The sequence below is a fragment of the Pristiophorus japonicus genome, chromosome 2 (assembly GCF_044704955.1).
Source record: "Pristiophorus japonicus isolate sPriJap1 chromosome 2, sPriJap1.hap1, whole genome shotgun sequence".
In the NCBI taxonomy this organism is placed as follows: domain Eukaryota; kingdom Metazoa; phylum Chordata; class Chondrichthyes; family Pristiophoridae; genus Pristiophorus; species Pristiophorus japonicus.
In genome coordinates, this window is record NC_091978.1 from 2,650,400 (window position 1) to 2,674,970 (window position 24,571).

The 24,571-nt window shown below is 53.7% G+C and overlaps 1 protein-coding gene across 4 annotated transcripts in view; it reads right to left on the bottom strand.

Moving 5' to 3' along the window:
- adam19a (ADAM metallopeptidase domain 19a) overlaps positions 1-24,571 on the bottom strand; it is a 249,840-nt gene that overhangs the window by 210,480 nt on the left and 14,789 nt on the right. For all 4 annotated transcript variants that reach the window (XM_070866484.1, XM_070866489.1, XM_070866478.1 and 1 more), the window contains exons 2-3: positions 17,241-17,320; positions 11,415-11,491 (exon numbers count right to left, since the gene is read on the bottom strand). In XM_070866484.1, coding sequence (XP_070722585.1) covers positions 11,415-11,491; positions 17,241-17,320 — 157 coding nt within the window. The remainder of the gene's footprint in view (positions 1-11,414; positions 11,492-17,240; positions 17,321-24,571) is intronic.

The window sequence follows — 24,571 nt, forward strand, 5'->3', positions numbered from 1 at the left end:
CAATGCAGCGTGTGTGCTCAGTTGAGCAACGCGCCCAGAGAGGCACCACTAAGTTTGTGGTCCTTGCCCGGCAGACCATGGTCGAGGATCCATGTCGACTATGCGGGCCCGTTTCTCGGTAAAATGTTCCTGGTGGTGGTAGATGCTTTTTCAAAATGGATTGAATGTGAAATAATGTCGGGAAGCACCGCCACCGCCACCATTGAAAGCCTGAGGGCCATGTTTGCCACCCACGGCCTGCCTGATATACTGGTCAGTGACAACGGGCCATGTTTCACCAGTGCCGAATTTAAAGAATTCATGACCCGCAATGGGATCAAACATGTCACCTGGGCCCTGTTTAAACCAGCCTCCAATGGGCAGGCAGAGCGGGCAGTACAAACCATCAAACAGAGCCTTAAACGAGTCACAGAAGGCTCACTCCAAACCCGCCTGTCCTGAGTACTGCTCAGCTACCACACGAGACCTCACTCATTCACAGGGGTGCCCCCAGCTGAGCTACTCATGAAAAGGACACTTAAAACCAGACTCTCGCTGGTTCACCCCAACCTGCATGATCAGGTAGAGAGCAGGCGGCAGCAACAAAATGTAAACGATGGTCGCGCCACTGTGTCATGGGAAATTGATCTGAATGACCCTGTGTATGTGCTAAACTATGGACATGGTCCCAAGTGGATCGCGGGCACGGTGATAGCTAAAGAAGGGAATAGGGTGTTTGTAGTCAAACTAGACAATGGACAAATTTGCAGAAAGCACCTGGACCAAACGAGGCTGCGGTTCACAGACTGCCCTGAACAACCCACAGCAGACACCACCTTTTTCAAGCCCATAACACACACCCAAAGGATCAACGACACCACCCTGGACCAGGAAATCGAACCCATCACGCCCAACAGCCCAGCAAGGCCAGGCTCACCCAGCAGCCCTGCAGGGCCAACAACACGCCAGCCCAGCGAGGGCACAGCCAACACACCAGAACAGACATTTGTACCGAGGCGGTCCACCAGGGAAAGAAAGGCTCCCAACCGCCTCACCTTGTAAATAGTTTTCACTTTGACTTTGGGGGGGGGGAGTGATGTTGTGTATCTGTAAAGCATGCACTCCCATGTTCCGCCACCAGGGAGCGCATCCCCTGAAGTCCCAAGGGATCCCAGCATCCCTTGGGAGCACCGTATATAAGCCGCCCCCTAAGGCCTGTTCCTCACTCTGGAATGTCTTATTAAAGACTGAGGTCACTGTTACTTTAACCTCCCTGTGTGCAGTCTCATCTGTGTTAGGAACACAATAGTTACCTCCTCAAAAAATTCAATCAGATTCGTCAAACACGATCTTCCCTTAACAAATCCGTGCTGACTGTCCCTAATTTCCAAATGCAGATTTATCCTGTCTTTCAGGATTTTTTCCAATAATTTTCCCACCATTGAGGTTAGGCTGACTGGCCTGTAATTACTCGGTCTATCCCTTTCTCCCTTCTTAAACAAGGGTAGTACATTAGCAGTCTTCCAATCCTCCGGCACCATGCTCAGATCCAAAGAGGACTGGAAAATGATGGTCAAGGCCTCTGCTATTTCCTCTTTTTCTTCGCTCAACAGCCTGGGATGCATTTCATCCAGGCCTGGGGACTTATCTACTTTCAAAGCTGCTAAACCCCTTAATACTTCCTCTCTCACTATATTTATTTCATCCAGAATATCACACTCCTCCTCGATAGCAGTATTTGCATTGCCCCTTTCCTTTGTGAAAACAGATGCAAAGTATTCGTTAAGAACCACCAACATCTTCCACCTCCACACAAAGATTACCCTCATGGTCTCTAATAGGCCCTACCCTTTCCTTAGTTACCCTCTTACTCTTAATATATTTATAGAACATGTTAGGGTTTTCCTTAATTTTACTGGCCAAGAATTTTTCATGCTCTCTCTTAGCATTCCTAATACCCTTTTTAATTTTGCCTCTTAACTTTCTATATTCCTCTAAAGATTCTAAAGTATTTAACCGTAGATATGTGACATAAGCGTCCCTTTTTTTCTTAATCCTCCCTCTGTAAGTCCCTAGACATCCAGGGGGCTCTAGAATTATTACTCCCACCCTTTTTCTTTAAGGGCACATGTTTGGCCTGAGCCTTTCGGATCTCCTCCTTGAATGCCTCCCACTGTTCCGACACTGATTTACCCACAAGTAGCTGTTTCCAGTCCACTGTGGCCAAATCACTCCTTAACTTAGCAAAATTAGCTTTTCCCCAATTCGGGACTTTTATTCCAGGCCTATTCGTGTCCTTATCCATAACCAACTTGAATCTGACTGAATTATGGTCACTGACACCCAAGCTCCCCCACTAATACCCCTTCAACCTGCTCAGCTTCAGTCCCCAAAACTCAATCCAAAACCACCCCTCTCGTGTTGGGCTTGCTACATACTGACTAAAAAAGTTCTCCTGAATGCATTTCAAGAATTCTGCACCCTCTATACCCTTCACACTAAATTTGTCCCAATCAATGTTTAAATAGTTGAAATCCCCTACTATTACTGCCTATGGTTTTTGGACTTCACAGAAATTTGCCTAGATATTTGCTCCTCTATCTCCCTCCCACTGTTAGGGGGTCTCGACCAGTACTTCATGACCAACGAGCTGGAGGGGGACGATACAGCGATCAAGCGCAGGGCGATTCTCCTCACAGTGTGTGGGTCCACAATATACGGCCTCATCAAGAATCTGCTAGCACCAGAGAAACCAGCGGAGAAGACATATAGAGTTATGTACGCTGGTTTGGAACCATGTTAAGCCGAAGGAGAGCGTCTTAATGGCCAGGTATTGCTTCTACATGCACCACCGCTCCGAGAGTCAGGACGTGGCGAGTTATGTCGCCGACCTGAGACGCCTTGCCAATTTTCTGGATCTTTGGGGGAACTGTGGGACTTTTTTGTGCTTGGCATCGGCCACGAGGTCATCCTTCGCAAACTACTGTCTGCCGAATCCCTAGACCTGAGCAAGGCCATATGATCGCCCAGTCATTCATATCCATGAGCGATAATACCAGACAGATATCTTCTCAGCATAGAAGCTCACCGGCAAGTACTGTGCATAAAATAACGTTGCTAGCAGGCAGAACTGCATATGGCAGGGCCTACACGCCTGCAGCTGCAAGACCTAGGATGACTCGGAGTCCGCCATTGGGCGTGAATGCAAATCCATTAGTACCATGTTGGCACTGCAGGGGTCATCATCGAGCCCATCAATGTCAATTCAAGCACTATGTGTGCAAAGGCTGTGAAACAATGGGGCACCTCCAGCCAATGTGCAAGAATGGTGCAACTCACCACGAGGCAGAGTCGGCAGAGGATGATCGATCCAGCGCGAATCACACAGAACAAACAAGAGAGGTAACTCAACCCGAGGAAGAAGTGTATGGGGTACACACCTTCACCACCAAGAGCCCTCCTATCATGATGAAAGTCAAATTGAACGGTATTCCGGTATCAATGGAGTTGGACACGGGGGTGAGTCAGTCAATTATGAGCCAGAAGACTTTTGAGAAACTGGGGCAACAAGGCACAAAGGCTCAAACTGAGCCCGATTCAGACAAAGCTGCGCACTTACACCAAAGAGCTCATACCAGTCATTGGCAGTGCGGCAATTAAGGTATTGTACAATGGAGCTGTGCATGATTTATCACTGTGGATTGTACCAGGCGATGGCCCAAACGCTATTCGGTAGAAGCTGGCTGGGAAAGATTCGATGGAACTGGAACGAAATCAAAGCACTATCTTCAGTGGATGATGCCTCGTGCGCCCAAGTGCTGAGCAAGTTTCCGTCGCGATTTGAACCAGGCATCGGCAACTTCACAGGCACCAAGATGCAGATCCATCTCGTCCCCGATGCAAGGCCCGTTCATCGCAAGGCTCGAGCGGTTCCATATATGATTAGGGAGAAAGTCGAGATCGAACTGGACAGACTTCAACGAGAGGGAATCATATCGCCAGTCAAGTTCAATGAGTGGGCCAGTCCGATTGTTCCGATGTTGAAAAGCGATGGCACGGTCAGAATCTGCGGAGACTACAAGGTAACAAGGTAGCGGGTACTGGTCTCGTTACAAGACCAATACCTGCTACCCAAGGTGGATGACCTGTTCGCAACGTTAGTTGGGGGGGGGGGGGGGGGGAGGAAGAGAAGAAGAAGAGTCGTTCACCAAGTTGGACCTAATGTCTACCTACATGACACAGGAGCTGGCTGAATCTTCGAAAAGGTTGATGTGCATCAACACGCACAAAGGACTGTTTATATACCACAGGTGCCCTTTTGGGATTCGCTCAGCTGCTGCCATCTTCCAGAGGAACATGGAGAGTCGACTGAAATTGGTTCCGTGCACCGTTGTGTTTCAAGACGACATCCTGATTACTGGTCGTGACACCACCGAACACCTGGAAGAGGTTCTATGTCGACCAGACAGACTGGGACTCAGGCTGAAACACTCCAAATGTGTTTTCCTGGAGCCAGAGGTCGAATTTTGGGGGAGAAAGATTGCAGCTGACGGCATCAGACCCACGGACTCAAAGACAGAGGCCATCAAGAGTGCACCCAGACCATAGAATGTGACGGAGCTGCATCGTTTCTGGGACTCCTCAACTATTTTGGTAACTTTCTACCCGGGTTCAGCACTTTGCTGGAACCGTTGCAAATGTTGCTACGTTAGGGTGACGACTGGCTTTGGGGTAAATCTCAAGAGGCAGCCTTTGAGAAGGCCAGAAACCTACTTTGTTCTAGCAAGTTACTTGTACTGTCTGACCCACCCGTGTAAATGATTAGTGCTAGCTTGTGATGCATCTTTGTACGGGGTCGGCTGTGTGTTACAGCAAACCAATGTATCGGGCAAACTTCACCCGGTTGCATACGCGTCGAGAAGTCTGTCTAAGGCTGAAAAAGCCTACAGTATGGTCGGGAAAGAGGTGTTAGCATGCGTATATGGGGTTAAGAAAATGCACCAAGACCTATTTTGGACTTCGGTTTGAGCTTGAAATCACCATAAACTGCTCATTTCGCTGTTTTCAGAAAGCAAAGGTATAAACACCAATGCTTTGTCCCACATCCAAAGATGGGCACTAACATTGTCCGCCTATGACTATGCTATCCGCCACAGACCAGGCACGGAGAACTGTGCTGATGCCCTCAGTTGGCTACCATGGAAATGGCACAGCCCGCAGACTTGCTTCTGGTCATGGGTGCTTTTGAGAGCGAGGATTCACTAGTCACTGCTTGCTAGATCAGGACCTGGACCAACCAGGATCCTGTGCTATCACTTGTAAAAAGTTGCGTCCTCAATGGGAGCTGGTTGGCCGTTCCTGGGGAAATGCAAGATGAAATTAAGCCGTTTCACCGACGCAAAGATGAAATGTCCATCCAGTCGGATTGTCTCTTATGGGGTAATCGCGTGGTTTTGCCATAAAAAGGCAGGGAAACGTTTAATCGCGACATACACAATACCCACCCAGGCATAGTCATGATGAAAGCTATAGCCAGGTCGCATGTTTGGTAGCCCGGCATTGAGTCATGCGTATACCAGTGCAACATGCGCTCACAATTGAGCAATGCACCAAGGGAGGCTCTGAGTCTGTGGTCATGGCCCTCCAAACCGTGGTCCAGGATCCACGTAGATTTTGCTGGCCCCTTTCTCAGAAAGATGTTTAGTTGTAGTGGACGCTTACTCTAAATGGATTGAATGCGTAATCATGTCATCCAGCACATCCACTGCCACCATTGAAAGCCTCAGGGCTATGTTCACCACCCATGGTTTGCCCGACGTCCTTGTCAGTGACAATGGACCGTGTTTCAGCAGCTCGGAATTCAACAAGTTTATGACCCGCAATGGCATCAAGCATGTCAGGTCTGCCCTGTTTAAGCCCGATTCCAATGGTCAAGCGGAACGGGCATTCCAAACTATCGAGCAGAGTTTGAAATGTGTGACGGAAGGCTCCTTGCAGACCCGCTTATCTCGAGTTCTGCTCAGCTACCGGACGCGACCCCACTCGCTCACTGGGGCTCCCCCTGTAGAAGAGAGCACTCAAAACCAGGCTCTCCCTAGTCCACCCGGATCTAAATGATCATGTGGAAACCCGGCATAACATGTACCATGATCACGCGGCTGTATTGTGTGACATTGTTGTTAACGACCCTGTGTTTGTTCTTAATTACGGTCATGATCCTAAATGGGTCGCTGGCACTGTCTTGGCCAAGGAGGGGAATAGAGTGTTTATAGTCAAACTATTCAATGGACAAACGTGCAGAAAGCATTTGGATCAGACCAAACTGTGGTTCACCGACAACCAGGAACAACCTGAAGAGGACAACATCATCATCGACCCACCAACACACACACAACCAGCAATCAACCTCGCTGTCAATCAAGAGGATGAACCCACCATTCCCATCTGCCCTGTCAGACCAGCTGCGTCGCCATGCAGCAATGGTCTGACCAACTCACGCATGCCAGAGTTTGAACTCCGATGATCATAGAAACATAGAAAATAGGTGCAGGAGTAGGCCATTCGGCCCTTCGAGCCTGCACCACCATTCAATAAGATCATGGCTGGTCATTCACCTCAGTACCCCTTTCCTGCTTTCTCTCCATACCCCTTGATCCCTTTAACTGTAAGGGCCATATCTAACTCCCTCTTGAATATATCTAACGAACTGGCATCAACAACTCTCTGCGGTAGGGAATTCCACAGGTTAACATGAGTGAAGCAGTTTCTCCTCATTTCAGTCCTAAATGGCTTACCCCTTATCCTTAGACTATGTCCCCTGGTTCTGAACTTCCCCAACATCGGGAACATTCTTCCTGCATCTAACCTGTCCACTCCCATCCGAATTTTATATGTTTCTATGAGATTCCCTCTCATCCTTCTAAACTCCAATGAATAAAGGCCCAGTTGATCCAGTCTCTCCTCACATGTCAGTCCTGCCATCCCTGGAATCAGTCTGATGAGCCTTCACTGCACTCCCTCAATAGCAGGAACGTCCTTCCTCAGATTAGGAGACCAAAACTGAACACAATATTCCAGGTGAGGCCTCATCAAGGCCCTGTACAACTGCAGTAAGACCTCCCTGCTCCTATACTCAAATTCCCTAGCTATAAAGGCCAACATGCCATTTGCCTTCTTCATCGCCTGCTTTCAATGACTGATGTACCATGACACCCAGGTCTTGTTGCACCTCCCCTTTTCCTACAGGGCCTTGGTGAGGCCACACCTGGAGTATTGTGTACAGTTTTGGTCTCCTAACTTAAGGAAGGACAGTCTTGCTATTGAGGGAGTGCAGCGAAGGTTCACCAGACTGATTCCCGGGTTGGCGGGACTGACATATCAAGAAAGACTGGATCAACTGGGCTTGTATTCACTGGAGTTCAGAAGAATGAGAGGGGACCTCATAGAAACGTTTAAAATTCTGACGGGTTTAGACAGGTTAGATGCAGGAAGAATGTTCCCAATGTTGGGGAAGTCCAGAACCAGGGGTCACAGTCTAAGGATAAGGGGTAAGCCATTTAGGACCGAGATGAGGAGAAACTTCTTCACCCAGAGAGTGGTGAACCTGTGGAATTCTCTACCACAGAAAATTGTTGAGGCCAATTTACTAAATATATTCAAAAAGGAGTTAGATATAGTCCTTACTACTTGGGGGATCAAGAGGTATGGCGAGAAAGCAGGAATGGGGTACTGTTCAGCCATGAACTCATTGAATGGCAGTGCAGGCTCGAAGGGCCGAATGGCCTACTCCTGCACCTATTTTCTATGTTTCTATGTTTCTATGTGTGGGACCTTGTCAAAAGCCTTTTGAAAGTCCAAATACACCACATCCACTGGTTCTCCCTTGTCCACTCTACTAGTTACATCCTCAAAAAATTCCAGAAGATTTGTCAAGCATGATTTCCCTTTCATAAATCCATGCTGACTTGAACCGATCCTGTCACTGCATTTTCAAATGCGCTGCTATTTCATCTTTAATAATTGATTCCAACATTTTCCCCACTACTGATGTCATCCTAACCAGTCTATAATTACCCATTTTCTCTCTCCCTCCTTTCTAAAAAGTGGGGCTACATTAGCTACCCTCCAGTCCATAGAAACTGATCCAGAGTCGATAGACTGTTGGAAAATGATCACCAATGCATCCACTATTTCTAGAGCCACTTCCTTAAGTACTCTGGGATGCAGACTATCAGACCCTGGGGATTTATCGGCCTTCAATCCCATCAATTTCCCTAACACAATTTCCTGCCTAATAAGGATTTCCTTCAGTTCCTCCTTCTCACTAGACCCTCGGTCCCCTAGTACTTCCGGAAGATTATTTGTGTCTTCCTTCGTGAAGACAGAACCAAAGTAATTGTTCAATTGGTCTGCCATTTCTTTGTTCCCCATTATAAATTCACCTGATTCTGACGACAAAGGACTTACGTTTGTCTTCACAAATCTTTTTCTCTTCACATATCTATAGAAGCGTTTGCAATCAGTATTTATATTCCCAGCAAGCTTCCTCTCATACTTTATTTACCCCTCCTAATGAAACCCTTTGTCCTCCTCTGCTGAATTCTACATTTCTCCCAGTCCTCAGGTTTGCTGCTTTTTCTGGCCAATTTATATACCTCTTGCTTGGATTTAACACTATCCTTAATTTCCCTTGTTAGCCACAGTTGAGCCATCTTCCCCATTTTATTTTTACTCCAGACAGAGATGTACAATTGTTGAAGTTCATCCATGTGATTTTTAAATATCTGCCATTGCCTATCCACCATTAACCCTTTAAGTATCATTCGCCAGGCTATTCTAGCCAATTCACGTCTCATACCATCGAAGTTACCTTTCCTTAAGTTCAGGACCCTAGTCTCTGAATTAACGCTGTCACTCTCCATCTTAATAAAGAATTCTACCATGTTTATGGTCACTTTTCCCCAAGGGGCCTCGCATAACAAGATTTCTCATCACACAGCACCCAGTCTAGGATGGCCAGCCCTCTAGTTGGTTCCTCGACATATTGGTTTTGAAAACCATCCCTAATACACTCCAGGAAATCCTCCTCCACCACATTGCTACCAGTTTGGTTAGCCCAATCTATATGTAGATTAAAGTCGCCCATGATAACTGCTATACCTTCATTGCACGCATCCCTAATTTCTTGTTTGATGCTATCCCCAACCTCACTACTACTGTTTGGTGGTCTGTACACAACTCACACTAGCGTTTTCTGCCCTTTGGTATTCCGTAGCTCCACCCATACCGATTCCACATCATCCAAGCTAATGTCCTTCCTTACTATTGCGTTAATTTCCTCTTTAACCAGCAACGCTACCCCGCCTCCTTTTCCTTTCTGTCTATCCTTCCTGAATGTTGAGTACCCCTGGATGTTGAGTTCCCAGCCTTGGTCACCCTGGAGCCATGTCTCCGTGATGCCAATTATATCATATTCGTTAATTGCTGCCTGTGCAGTTAATTCATCCACCTTATTCCGAATACTCCTCGCATTGAGGCACAGAGCCTTCAGGCTTGTCTTTTTAACGCACTTTGACCCTTTAGAATTTTGCTGTAATGTGGCCCTTTTTGATTTTTGCCTTGGGTTTCTCTGCCCTCCACTTTTACTTTTCTTCTTTCTATCTTTTGCTTCTGCCACCATTTTACTTCCCTCTGTCTCCCTGCATAGGTTCCCATCCCCCTGCCATATTAGTTTAACCCCTCCCCAACAGCAACCAGGGAGCGTAGGACCCCGGATCGTCTCAACTTGTAAATAATTTGTCTCAAAGACCTTGGTTGTGGGGGGGAGGGGAGGGGGGAGAGATGTTATGTATGTAAACATTGTAACTGTGTAAGACTTGCCACCAGAGGGCGCAACTGTTGGAGGCCCAAGGGTCACCTGCACACCTCGTGCAAGGGAGTATAAAAGGTTGTCTGCCAGACTGCTTAGGCACTCTGAAGTTGTATTAAAGAGACTAAGGTCACATCAGTTTTAACTCACAGTCTTGTGGAGTTCTTCCATATGTAACAGAAAGAGAGAGAAAGGGAGACAGACAGAGAGAGCGAGAGCACGGGAGCGAGAGCAAGAGCGAGAGCGCGAGTGCGAGCGGGAGCCAGAGCGCGAGCGCGAGACAGAGCGCGAGACAGAGAGTGAGCGCGAGCGCGAGACAGAGAGCGAGCGCGAGACAGAGAGCGAGACAGAGAGCGAGCGCGAGACAGAGAGCGAGCGCGAGAGACAGAGGACAGAGAGAGAGAGAGAGAGACAGAAAGAGAGAGAGAGAGAGAGAGGGGTGCATACATCGATGTCAGAGTCCAGCCCGTTGTAGGGTTAGACTGCGGTGAGTTTTTACGTTCCCAGGAGGAGGCCCATTCAGCCCCTCGACCCTGTTACACAGGAACAGGAGGAGGCCATTCAGCCCCTCGAGCCTGTTACACAGGAACAGGAGGAGGCCATTCAGCCCCTCGAGCCTGTTACACAGGAACAGGAGGAGGCCATTCAGCCCCTCGAGCCTGTTACACAGGAACAGGAGGAGGCCATTCAGCCCCTCGACCCTGTTACACAGAAACAGGAGGAGGCCATTCAGCCCCTCGAGCCTGTTACACAGAAACAGGAGGAGGCCATTCAGCCCCTCGACCCTGTTACACAGAAACAGGAGGAGGCCATTCAGCCCCTCGAGCCTGTTACACAGGAACAGGAGGAGGCCCATTCAGCCCCTCGACCCTGTTACACAGAAACAGGAGGAGGCCATTCAGCCCCTCGAGCCTGTTACACAGGAACAGGAGGAGGCCATTCAGCCCCTCGAGCCTGTTACAAAGGAACAGGAGGAGGCCCATTCAGCCCCTCGAGCCTGTTACACAGGAACAGGAGGAGGCCATTCAGCCCCTCGACCCTGTTACACAGAAACAGGAGGAGGCCATTCAGCCCCTCGAGCCTGTTACACAGGAACAGGAGGAGACCCATTCAGCCCCTGGAGTCTGTACCACCGTTGAATTAGACCATCACCGATCTGTACCGCAGTCCATTTACTGGCCTGAGTTCCGTAACCTTTAATACCCTTACCCAACCCAAATCTGGCAATCTCAGTTCTGAATTTTCAATTGACCCCCGACCTCAGCAGCTTTAGGGGCAGAAAGTCCCAGAGTCCCACTGCCCTGTGTGTGAAGACCTGCTTCCTGATACCACCCTCAACGGCCGGGCTCGAATTTGAAGGTTCTGCCCCTTGTTCTGGACTCCCCCACCAGAGGGAATGGTTTCTCCCGGTCTACCCCATCCTGAGTCATCTTAAACACCTGGATTAGTTCATCCCGGAATATTCCCGGGGATACAAAGTCACTGTACAATGTTACGAGGCTAGTTGTGACGATCAGTCCCAGGGGCAGGATGTGTTGGACAGGGCGGAGGGACCTCAGATACTCACTCATTGCGCTCAATGTACAGGACCAGCTCCCGGCCCTCGACAGACACACTCAGCGTTCCACGGTCAGGGCACGGCACCTGAGGGAGAGACAGAGAGTAAGACTGCACGCAACACACGGCCAGCACACCCTGCACAGTGCCCTGTCCCACAGCGTGGACCAGGCGTGGACCGAGAGCGCCACCGAGACCGGGACCGAGAGCTCACCGAGAGCAGCACCGAGAGCTCACTGAGAGAGTCACCGAGAGCTCACCGAGAGCTCACCGAGAGCAGCACCGAGAGCTCACTGAGAGAGTCACCGAGAGCTCACCGAGAGCTCACCGAGACCGGGACCGAGAGCGGCACCGAGAGCTCACTGAGAGAGTCACCGAGAGCTCACCGAGAGCTCACCGAGACCGGGACCGAGAGCGGCACCGAGAGCTCACTGAGAGAGTCACCGAGAGCTCACCGAGAGCTCACCGAGACCGGGACCGAGAGAGTCACCGAGAGCTCACCGAGACCGGGACCGAGAGCTCACCGAGAGCGGCACCGAGAGCTCACTGAGAGAGTCACCGAGAGCTCACCGAGAGCTCACCGAGACCAGGACCGAGAGCTCACCGAGAGCGGCACCGAGAGCTCACTGAGAGAGTCACCAAGAGCTCACCGAGAGCTCACCGAGAGAGTCACCGAGACCGGGACCGAGAGTTCACCGAGAGCTCACCGAGAGCTCACCGAGAGAGTCACCGAGAGCTCACCGAGAGAGTCACCGAGAGCTCACCGAGAGCGGCACCGAGACCGGGACCGAGAGCTCACCGAGAGAGTCACCGAGAGCTCACCGAGAGCGGCACCGAGACCGGGACCGAGAGCTCACCGAGAGAGTCACCGAGAGCGGCACCGAGACCGGGACCGAGAGCTCACCGAGACCGGGACCGAGAGCTCACCGAGACCGGGACCGAGAGTGCCACCAAGACCGGGACCGAGAGCTCACCGAGAGCAGCACCGAGAGCTCACCGAGAGAGTCACCGAGAGCTCACCGAGAGAGTCACCGAGAGCTCACCGAGAGCGGCACCGAGACCGGGACTGAGAGCTCACCGAGACCGGCACCGAGAGCGGGACTGAGAGCTCACCGAGACCGGGACCGAGAGCTCACCGAGAGCTCACTGAGAGAGTCACCGAGAGCGGCACCGAGACCGGGACCGAGAGCTCACCGAGACCGGGACCGAGAGCTCACCGAGAGAATCACCGAGAGCTCACCGAGAGCTCACCGAGAGCGGCACCGAGACAGGGACCGAGAGCTCACCGAGACCGGCACCGAGAGCTCACCGAGAGAGTCACCGAGAGCTCACCGAGACCGGGACCGAGAGCTCACCGAGACCGGCACCGAGAGCTCACCGAGAGAGTCACCGAGAGCTCACCGAGAGCGGCACCGAGACCGGGACCGAGAGCTCACCGAGACCGGGACCGAGAGCTCACCGAGACCGGGACCGAGAGCTCACCGAGAGCGGCACCGAGAGCTCACCGAGAGAGTCACCGAGAGCTCACCGAGAGTGGCACCGAGAGCGGCACCGAGAGAGTCACCGAGAGCGTCACCGAGAGTGTCACCGAGAGCTCACCGAGACAGGGACCGAGAGCTCACCGAGACCGGGACCGAGAGCTCACCGAAAGCTCACCGAGACCGGGACCGAGAGCTCACCGAGAGCTCACCGAGACCGGGACCGAGAGCTTACCGAGAGCTCACCGAGACCGGGACCGAGAGCTCACCGAGAGCTCACCGAGATCAGGACCGAGAGAGTCACCGAGAGCGTCACCGAGAGCGGCACCGAGAGCGGTACCGAGAGCGTCATTAAGAGCGGCACCGAGAGAGTCACCGAGAGTTCACCGAGAGCGTCACCGAGAGCTCACTGAGAGAGTCACCGAGAGAGTCACTGAGAGCATCACCGAGAGCTCACCGAGAGAGTCACTGAGAGCTCACCGAGAGAGTCACCGAGAGCATCACCTAGAGCTCACCGAGAGAGTCACCGAGACATCACCGAGAGTCACCGAGAGCTCACCGAGAGCGTCACCGAGAGCTCACCGAGAGAGTCACCGAGAGCGTACCGAGACCGGGACCGAGAGCTCACCGAGCGTGGACCGAGAGCTCACCGAGAGCGGCACCGAGACCGGGACCGAGAGCGTCACCGAGAGCTCACCGAGAGCGGGACCGAGAGCTCACCGAGACCGGGACCGAGAGCTCACCGAGAGCTCACCGAGACCGGGACCGAGAGCTCACCGAGAGCTCACCGAGAGAGTCACCGAGAGCGTCACCGAGAGAGTCACCGAGAGAGTCACCGAGAGCTCACCAAGACCGAGAGCTCACCGAGAGAGTCACCGAGAGAGTCACCGAGAGCGTCACCGAGAGCTCACCGAGAGAGTCACCGAGAGCAGCACCGAGAGAGTCACCGAGAGCAGCACCGAGAGAGTCACCGAGAGAGTCACCGAGAGCTCACCGAGAGAGTCACCGAGAGCTCACCGAGAGAGTCACCGAGAGCTCACCGAGAGCATCACCGAGAGCTCACCGAGAGCTCACCGAGAGTCACCGAGAGAGTCACCGAGAGCGTCACCGAGAGAGTCACCTAGAGAGTCACCGAGAGCTCACCGAGAGAGTCACCGAGAGAGTCACCGAGAGCATCACCGAGAGAGTCACCGAGAGAGTCACCGAGAGATCACCGAGAGAGTCACCGAGAGCTCACCGAGAGAGTCACCGAGAGCTCACCGAGAGCATCACCGAGACCGGGACCGAGAGCTCACCGAGCGTGGACCGAGAGCTCACCGAGAGCGGCACCGAGACCGGGATCGAGAGCGTCACCGAGAGTTCACCGAGAGCTTACCGAGACCGGGACCGAGAGCTCACCGAGACCGGGACCGAGAGCTCACCGAGAGCTCACCGAGAGAGTCACCGAGAGCTCACCGAGACCGAGAGCTCACCGAGAGAGTCACCGAGAGAGTCACCGAGAGCGTCACCGAGAGCTCACCGAGACCGAGAGCTCACCGAGAGCTCACCGAGAGAGTCACCGAGAGAGTCACCGAGAGCTCACCGAGAGCGTCACCGAGAGCTCACCGAGAGAGTCACCGAGAGCTCACCGAGAGAGTCACCGAAAGCAGCACTGAGAGAGTCACCGAGAGAGTCACCGAGAGCTCACCGAGAGAGTCACCGAGAGCTCACCGAGAGCGTCACCGAAAGCTCACCGAGAGCTTACCGAGAGCGTCACCGAGAGAGTCACCGAGAGAGTCACCGAGAGCGTCAACGAGAGAGTCACCGAGACCGTCACCGAGAGCGCACTGAGACCGCCACCGAGTTCGTCACCGAGACCGTCACTGAGAGCGCACCGAGACCGTCACTGAGACCGTCACCGAGAGCGTCACCGAGCGTGGACCGAGACCGTCACTGAGAGCTCACCGAGACTGTCACCGAGAGAGTCACCGAGAGAGTCAACGAGGGAGTCACCGAGAGCTCACCGAGACCGAGAGCTCACCGAGAGAGTCACCGAGAGAGTCACCGAGAGCGTCATCGAGAGCTCACCGAGACCGGGAGCTCACCGAGAGAGTCACCGAGAGCTCACTGAGAGTGTCACCGAGAGCTCACCGAGAGCTCACCGAGAGAGTCACCGAGAGCTCACTGAGAGCGTCACCGAGAGCTCACCGAGAGTCACCGAGAGCGTCACCGAGAGAGTCACCGAGAGTTACCGAGAGCTCACCGAGAGAGTCACCGAGACCGTCACCGAGAGCGCACCGAGACCGTCACCGAGTCCGTCACCGAGAGCGCACCGAGACCATCACCGATACCGTCACGGAGAGCGTCACCGAGCGTGGACCGAGACCGTCACCGAGAGCTCACCGAGAGCGTCACCGAGAGAGTCACCGAGCGTGGACCGAGACCGTCACCGAGAGCTCACCGAGACCGTCACCGAGAGCTCACCGAGCGTGGACCGAGACCGTCACCGAGAGCTCACCGAGACCGTCACCGAGAGCGTCACCGAGCGTGGACCGAGACCGTCACCGAGAGCTCACCGAGAGCGTCACCGAGAGAGTCACCGAGAGCTCACCGAGACCGTCACCAAGAGAGTCACCGAGAGCGTCACCGAGAGAGTCACCGAGGGAGTCACCGAGAGCTCACTGAGACCGAGAGCTCACCGAGAGAGTCACCGAGAGAGTCACCGAGAGCTCACCGAGACCGAGAGCTCACCGGGAGAGTCACCGAGAGTTCACTGAGAGTGTCACCGAGAGCTCACCGAGTGAGTCACCGAGAGCGTCACCGAGAACTCACCGAGAGAGTCACCGAGAGCTCACCGAGAGCGTCACTGAGAGCTCACCGAGAGTCACCGAGAGAGTCATCGAGAGCGTCACCGAGAGAGTCACCAAGAGAGTTACCGAGAGCTCACCGAGAGAGTCACCGAGAGAGTCACCGAGAGAGTCACCGAGAGCGCACCGAGACCGTCACCGAGTCCGTCACCGAGAGCGCACCGAGACCGTCACCGATACCGTCACCGAGAGCGTCACCGAGCGTGGACCGAGACCGTCACCGAGAGCTCACCGAGCGTGGACCGAGACCGTCACCGAGAGCTCACCAAGACCGTCACCGAGAGCATCACCGAGCGTGGACCGAGACCGTCACCGAGAGCTCACCGAGAGCGTCACCGAGAGAGTCACCAAGAGCTCACCGAGCGTGGACCGAGACCGTCACCGAGAGAGTCACCGAGAGCTCACCGAGAGCGCACTGAGCCCGTCACCGAGAGCTCACCGAGACCGTCACCGAGAGATTCACCGAGAGCGTCACCGAGAGAGTCACCGAGAGAGTCACCGAGAGCGTCACCGAGAGCTCACCGAGAGAGTCACCGAGAGAGTCACCGAGAGCATCACTGAGACTGTCACCGAGACCGTCACCGAGAGCGCACCGAGACCGTCACCGATAGCGTCACCGAGACCGTCAGCGAGAGCGTCAGCGAGAGCGTGGACCGAGACCGTCACCGAGAGCTCACCGAGAGCGTCACCGAGTCACCAAGAGCTCACCGAGCGTGGACTGGGACCGTCACCGAGAGAGTCACCGAGAGCTCACCGAGAGAGTCACCGAGAGAGTCACCGAGAGAGTCACCGAGAGCGTCACTGAGACTGTCACCGAGACCGCCACCGATAGCGTCACCGAGCGTGGACCGAGACCGTCACCGAGAGCTCACCGAGAGCGTCACCGAGAGAGTCACCGAGCGTGGATCGAGACCGTCACCGAGAGCTCACCGAGACCATCACCGAGAGCTCACCGAGCGTGGGCCGAGACCGTCACCGAGACCGTCACCGAGAGCGTCACCGAGCGTGGACCAAGACCGTCACCGAGAGCTCACTGAGAGCGTCACCGAGAGTGTCACCGAGAGCTCACCGAGCGCGGACCGAGACCGTCACCGAGAGAGTCACCGAGAGCTCACTGAGAGCGCACTGAGCCCGTCACCGAGAGCGTCACTGAGACCATCACCGAGAGCTCACCGAGAGCTCACCGAGAGCTCACCGAGAGCGTCACCGAGCGTGGACCGAGACCGTCACCGAGAGCTCACCGAGAGCGTCACCGAGAGTGTCACCGAGAGCTCACCGAGCGCGGACCGAGACCGTCACCGAGAGAGTCACCGAGAGCTCACCGAGAGTGCACTGAGCCCGTCACCGAGAGCTCACTGAGAGCGCACTGAGCCCGTCACCGAGAGCGTCACTGAGACCATCAGCGAGAGCTCACCGAGAGCTCACCGAGAGCTCACCGAGCGCGGACTAACCAGACTCTGAGCGCGGAGCCTTTGAATTTAAGAGTTTTGCTGAAGCTAGTTGTGAACAGACCTGGTTTTCGGCTGTGACCTCTCGCTTGCTGTGACCTGGTCCCAGCCAATACACGACAACCCGATTTCCCCGAGCCACCTCTGCAAATCAGGAAGAATATTGTGGATCAGAGGAGGAGAATTAAATCTGAAGCACACATGTACCACCGCTACCAACATCCCAGTGCCGTCAGTCTGGGCCAGGCTACAATCCTGCTCACTGCACACGGGCTAACCCCCGAGACTGGTCACTGACCGCTCCGGCCCCGAGATACAGGACACTGAGTGCTCCAGCCCCGAGATACAGGACACTGAGTGCTCCGGCCCCGAAATACAGAACACTGAGTGCTCCGGCCCCGAGATACAGGACACTGACCGCTCCGGCCCCGAGATACAGGACACTGACCGCTCCGGCCTTGAGATACAGGACACTGAGTACTCCGGCCCCGAGATACAGGACACTGACCGCTCCGGCCCAGAGATACAGGACACTGACCGCTCCGGCCCCGAGATACAGGACACTGAGTACTCCGGCCCCGAGATACAGGACACTGAGTGCTCCGGCCCCGAGATACAGGACACAGAGTGCTCTGGCCCCGAGATACAGGACACTGATCGCTCCGGCCCCGAGATACAGGACACTGAGTGCTCCGGCCCCGAGATACAGGACACTGACCGCTCCGGCCCCGAGATACAGGACACTGAATGCTCCGGCCCCGAGATACAGGACACTGACCGCTCCGGCCCCGAGATACAGGACACTGAGTGCTCTGGCCCCGAGATACATGACACTGACCGCTCCGGCCCCGAGATACAGGACACTGAGTGCTCCGGCCCCGAGATACAGGACACTGACCGCTCCGGCCCCGAGATACAGGACACTGAGTGCTCCGGCCCTGAGATACAGGACACTGAGTGCTCCGGCCCCGAGATACAGGACACTGACCGCTTCGGCCCAGAGATACAGGACACTGAGTGCTCCGGCCCCGAGATACAGGACACTGACCGCTCCGCCCCCGAGATACAGGACACTGAGTGCTCCGGCCCCGAGATACAGGACACTGACCGCTCCGGCCCCGAGATACAGGACACTGAGTGCTCCGGCCCCGAGATACAGGACACTGACCGCTCCGGCCCCGAGATACAGGACACTGACCGCTCCGGCCCCGAGATACAGGACACTGAGTGCTCCGGCCCCGAGATACAGGACACTGAGTGCTCCGGCCCCGAGATACAGGACACTGAGTGATCCGGCCCCGAGATACAGGACACTGACCGCTCCGGCCCCGAGATACAGGACACTGACCGCTCCGGCCCCGAGATACAGGACACTGAGTGATCCGACCCCGAGATACAGGACACTGACCGCTCCGGCCCCGAGATACAGGACACTGACCGCTCCGGCCCCGAGATACAGGACACTGACCGCTCCTGTCCGTCAGGGATACTGACCCATAGCGTCGGGGGTCGCAAACGGGACAATAAAAGGGGGACATTTCGCCCCCTCAGAGTCAGTGTGTGTGGGACCCGTACCCCAGTGAGAGACAGTGTGTGTGGGACCCATACCCCAGTGAGAGTCAGTGTGTGAGGGACTGTACCCCAGTGAGAGTCAGTGTGTGAGGGACCCGTACCCCAGTGAGAGACAGTGTGTGTGGGACTGTACCCCAGTGAGAGTCAGTGTGTGTGGGACTGTACCCCAGTGAGAGTCAGTGTGTGTGCGACTGTACCCCAGTGAGAGACAGTGTGTGTGGGACCCGTACCCCAGTGAGAGTCAGTGTGTGAGGGACTGTACCCCAGTGAGAGTCAGTGTGTGTGGGACTGTACCCCAGTGAGAGTCTGTGTGTGTGTGGGACCCGTACCCCAGTGAGAGTCTGTGTGTGTGTGGGACCCGTACCCCAGTGAGAGTCAGTGTGTGTGGGACCCGTACCCCAGTGAGAGTCAGTGTGTGTGGGACCCGTACCCCAGTGAGAGTCAGTGTGTGTGGGACTGTACCCCAGTGAGAGTCAGTGTGTGTGGGACCCATACCCCAGTGAGAGTCAGTGTGTGTGGGACTGTACCCCAGTGAGAGTCAGTGTGTGTGGGACCCGTACCCCAGTGAGAGGCAGTGTGTGTGGGACTGTACCCCAGTGAGAGTCAGTGTGTGTGGGACTGTACCCCAGTGAGAGTCAGTGTGTGTGGGACCCGTACCCCAGTGAGAGTCAGTGTGTGTGGGACCCGTACCCCAGTGAGAGTCAGTGTGTGTGGGATTGTACTCCAGTGAGAGTCAGTGTGTGTGGGACCCGTACCCCAGTGAGAGTCAGTGTGTGTGGGACTGTACCCCAGTGAGAGTCAGTGTGTGTGGGACCCATACCCCAGTGAGAGTCAGTGTGTGTGGGACTGTACCCCAGTGAGAGTCAGTGTTTGTGGGACTGTACCCCAGTGAGAGTCGGTGTGTGTGGGATGTACCCCAGTGAGAGTCAGTGTGTGTGGGACCCATACCCCAGTGAGAGTCAGTGTGTGTGGGACTGTACCCCAGTGAGAGTCAGTGTGTGTGGGACTGTACCCCAGTGAGAGTCTGTGTGTGTGGGACCCGTACCCCAGTGAGAGTCAGTGTGTGTGGGACTGTACCCCAGTGAGAGTCAGTGTGTGTGGGACTGTACCCCAGTGAGAGTCAGTGTGTGTGGGACTGTACCCCAGTGAGAGTCAGTGTGTGTGGGACTTTACCCCAGTGAAAGTCAGTGTGTGTGGGACACGTACCCCAGTGAGAGTCAGTGTGTGTGGGACTGTACCCCAGTGAGAGTCAGTGTGTGTGGGACTGTACCCCAGTGAGAGTCAGTGTGTGTGGGACTGTACCCCAGTGAGAGTCAGTGTGTGTGGGACTGTACCCCAGTGAGAGTCAGTGTGTGTGGGATGTACCCCAGTGAGAGACAGTGTGTGTGGGACTTTACCCCAGTGAGAGTCAGTGTGTGTGGGACTGTACCCCAGTGAGAGTCAGTGTGTGTGGGACTTTACCCCAGTGAAAGTCAGTGTGTGTGGGATGTACCCCAGTGAGAGACAGTGTGTGTGGGACTTTACCCCAGTGAGAGTCAGTGTGTGTGTGACTGTACCCCAGTGAGAGTCAGTGTGTGTGGGACTGTACCCCAGTGAGAGTCAGTGTGTGTGGGACTTTACCCCAGTGAGAGTCAGTGTGTGTGTGACTGTACCCCAGTGAGAGTCAGTGTGTGTGTGACTGTACCCCAGTGAGAGTCAGTGTGTGTGTGACCCGTACACCAGTGAGAGTCAGTGTGTGTGGGACCCGTACACCAGTGAGAGTCAGTGTGTGTGTGACTGTACCCCAGTGAGAGTCAGTGTGTGTGGGACTGTACCCCAGTGAGAGTCAGTGTGTGTGGGACCCATACTCCAGTGAGAGTCAGTGTGTGTGGGATGTACCCCAGTGGGAGTCTGCAACTTCAGCAGAGGAGCTCTGGTGCTGTAGGAAGATATTGAATTAAATCATAGCCATCTCTCAAAGGTCAGAGAGTGACTGAGGTCTCACACACAACACTCTCCCCATCCTTGTGACTGCGAGCTGCGAGTGCTGACAAATACATCCATTGATATCATTGTGGAGCTAAACAGATCTCCCCTGTTTGATGGAATGCAGACACCCCCAGAAATGGCAGTAGCTTAATCCCACGACCATGTCACTGGTGATAAGGTGCCACACAAGAGGTTATTACACAAAATTAGGGCCCATGGGATTGTGGGTCTAATATACTAGCATGGATTGAGGATTGGTTAACAGACAGTAAACAGAGAGGAGGAATAAACGGGTCATTTTTGGGTTGTCAGGTTGTAACTAGTGGGGTACCGCAAGGATCAGTGTTGGGACCCCAGCTATTCACAATGATTTGGATGAGGGGACTGAATGTAATATATCCAAGTTTTGTGACGATACAAAGCCAAGTGGGAAAGTAAGTTGAGAGAAGATGCTGCAAAGGGGATTCATCTTTATTACAAAAGGATTGCAGTATAAGTCTTAGTGCCATTATGTCGAACCCTGGTGAGCCCACACCTGGAGGATGGTGAGGGAATTGAGGGCAGAAATCGCAGAGGTACTGACCATAATATTCCGATCCTCCATAGGCACGGGGGCGGTGCCAGAGGGCTGGAGAATTGCACCTTGTTCAAAAAATGTTGTAAAGATAAACCCAGCAAATATAGGCCAATCGGTAGTGGAGAAGTTTTTAGAAACCATAAAATTAACAGTCACTTGGAGAAGTTTGGATTGATTAAGGAAAGCCAGCACGGATTTGTTAAAGGCACGTCGTGTTTAACCAACTTGATTGAGTTTTTTGATGAGATAACAGGGAGGGTTGATGAGGGCAGTGCAGTTGGTGTGGTGTACCTGGATTTCCAAAAGGTGTTGGATAAAGTGCCACACAATGGGCTTGGCAGCAAAGGTGAAGCCCGCGGAATAAAAGGGACAGGGGCAGCATGGATACGGATTGTCTCGGTGACAGGAAACAGAGAGTAGGGGTGAACGGTTGTTTCTGGGACTGGAGGAAGGTATAAAGTGGTGTTCCCCAGGGGTCAGTACTGGGACCACTGCTTTTCCTGATATATATTAATGACTTGGATCTGGGTGTACAGGGCACAATTTCAAGACTTGCAGATGGCACAAAACTTGGAAGTATCATCATAGGCAGTCACGCGAAACGAGGATGACTTGCTTCCACGCCAAAAAAAAGGATGAGTTCACAGGTGTTTCGAATGAAGAACCCGAACTACATGTTGAAGGGTGGAAGATGCCTGTGGGTGGATTTTTTTAACGTGGGGTGACCGTTACACACCAGCCACCACACGGGCTCGACAGAGCGAGGTCTTGGTCCAGTGGCAAGGGTTAACCAGGGCGACTGGAGACCAGCTCTGCTGGAGGTACAGTGAACAGTGAGGTGGGTTGGGATAGACTTCAGGAAGACATAGACAGGCCGGTGGAATGGGCGGACACGTGGCAGATAAAAATTAATGCGGAAAAGTGCGAAGTGATCCATTTTGGTGGGAAGAACAAGGAGAGGCAATATAAATTAAAGGGTACAATCCTAACCGGGTGCATGAGCAGAGAGACCGGGGGTATATGTCACAAATCGTTGAAGGTGGCAGGGCAGGTTGAGAAAACAGTTAGTGTCAGCTGTGTACCACCCTAAGTCGGAATGGCCTCCTTCTGTACTGTAACCATTCTATGGTCGTTCCTTAGGTAAGCAGACCAGAACTCTACATAGTATTCTATTGTGTATGCAAGCACTCTCTAGTAATGGCTCCACAAGATGTTGTAGTACTTGAACTGTAGTGACCTTCGTCCTTTATTACAGCTCCTAGAGTGAGGACACCAAGAGGTGAGCTCCCTTTTATACTGGGTTACCTGCAGTGTACAGGTGACCCTTAGGTCTCCAGCAACAGCACCCTCTGGTGTACAGGTATGGTGTATACAGGGTGAAGGTATATTCAGTGGTCTAGTGTTACAGTACATACATTAACATGCATACATAACAACACTCCTCCCCACCCTAAGCCTTTCCCAAGTCCTTATTGCCATGACATGGGGAGGTGATCAGTAGTGGGCTGTGGGAGGTTATAGCGAGGGTTGTGTGGGTGCCAGGTGTGACCCCTGTGCTCGCGGCTGCACACATCCATTCCCCCACACCCCCCCCACACAAAGACCATGTGGGTGTCACTGTTGTGGGATCCCTCAGTGGTGGAGCCAGTGCAATGGGTAAGATACATACAACTGTAGAATGGGTAGGTGGTGGTGTTTGGTGGTGAGCAGGGCCACAGGACTGTGTGGGCTCCTTGTCCTCCATTGGTGAAGAAAGTCTGACCATCCCAGGGTCCGCCGAGAAAGCTGGAGGGTACTGGCCTCTTGCTGCCGGTGCTGGCCCTGGTGGTCAGGGGGTGTAGGACCGAACTGGGGCAGGCTGCCAGTGGTGGTGACTGTGCTGCCCATTGACCACTGTCCCTGCAGTGGGTCTGCTCCCACTGGGTGTGTGTGAGCCCTTCCTGGGGCATCACATTGGTCCCAAAGGTCCAGGCTACATGGTCAGGTAGCCCGCTGGACCTGGGGGTCTCCCACGGGGGGGATTCCTCTGGCATTGATAGTATACCTGTAGAACCCGGTATCATTTATCATTCTATCTTTGGCTCCGATCGCAACTAGTCGACTCAACATTGTTATATCTCTTTACACTTTCACATTTTGCACTTACAACGCTTTCTTGTGTATCAGTATCTCTATACAAGGTTACGTTTATCACGTTAGAATTACTGTTCAACAGTACAAACTTGTTATTTACATCACTTTTTGAAGCATTCGTTACATTTCTCCCATTAGCCTTTCCGGCATCACCATTTAACAGTACATTTGTATACCTGCATTCATTCACTGCATTTTTATCTTTAATATCACTGGCATCGCTGTGCCTAGAGTGGAACTGTCCCTTTAATTGTTTTTGGTTGCCGGTCTCCTTTAAGAGGGCCTTCCAATCTTTACCCCAATCCGGTTCGCCGCTCGGCATCACGTGTTGCTCCCTCAACGCTGCCCCTCGTGGTCTGGTCATGGCCATCTTGATTCCAGGTGCTTCACCTCGTGGTGCGGGCGCCATCTTCTCTCTCTCCGCGAGGTAGGCTGTGGTGATCCTTTTCTCCCTAGGTTCTGCCACGGACGCCGGGAATCTACCTTCTGCACCGATCTTCTTCCCTCGGAGTCCTGCCACGGCCCGGAAGGTGAGGTCTGGTCGTTTGGGTTGGATCATCTCGCCGTTGAGTTGTGCGGTCTGTGTCGTCACCACGCAGTCGAGCTGGACGGTAAGATTTCCAGGGGCTGCAATGGATCCAAGTTTGGGGCTACGTAGGATGTCGATCGCCGGGGCTCGGAGGCCTTCGTCGCTCCGACAGATTTGGATTTGCTTCATCCATCATCTTCTTCCCAGCAGCGTTGGACCATCACCGGCAACGATCCACAGGGGGAGCTTGTACATCGCGCCGCCATGGGACACCTGGACATCCACGCTGCCAATGACTGGGATGGTGCCTTTTGTGGAGGTGAGCAGCTTCGCCTGGATTGAGAACATTTTGGGTTGTTTGGAGGGATTGTTCCAGAGTTTCTCAAAGGCCGTCTGATCCATCAACGACTGGCTCGCCCCTGTGTCGATCTCCATCGAGACTGGAACACCGTTGATTTCTACTTCCATTTTCCACAGGGAGCTCTCGGTGGATGTAAGGGGTGGTTTGCAGGGGGTCAGCTTTCCCTTCTGACCTTATATGAACGGTTCCGAATCGCTCCCACACCCTTGGTTCTAGACACTGTAATTATGAAGGGACGGTGACAGACTTGGACAG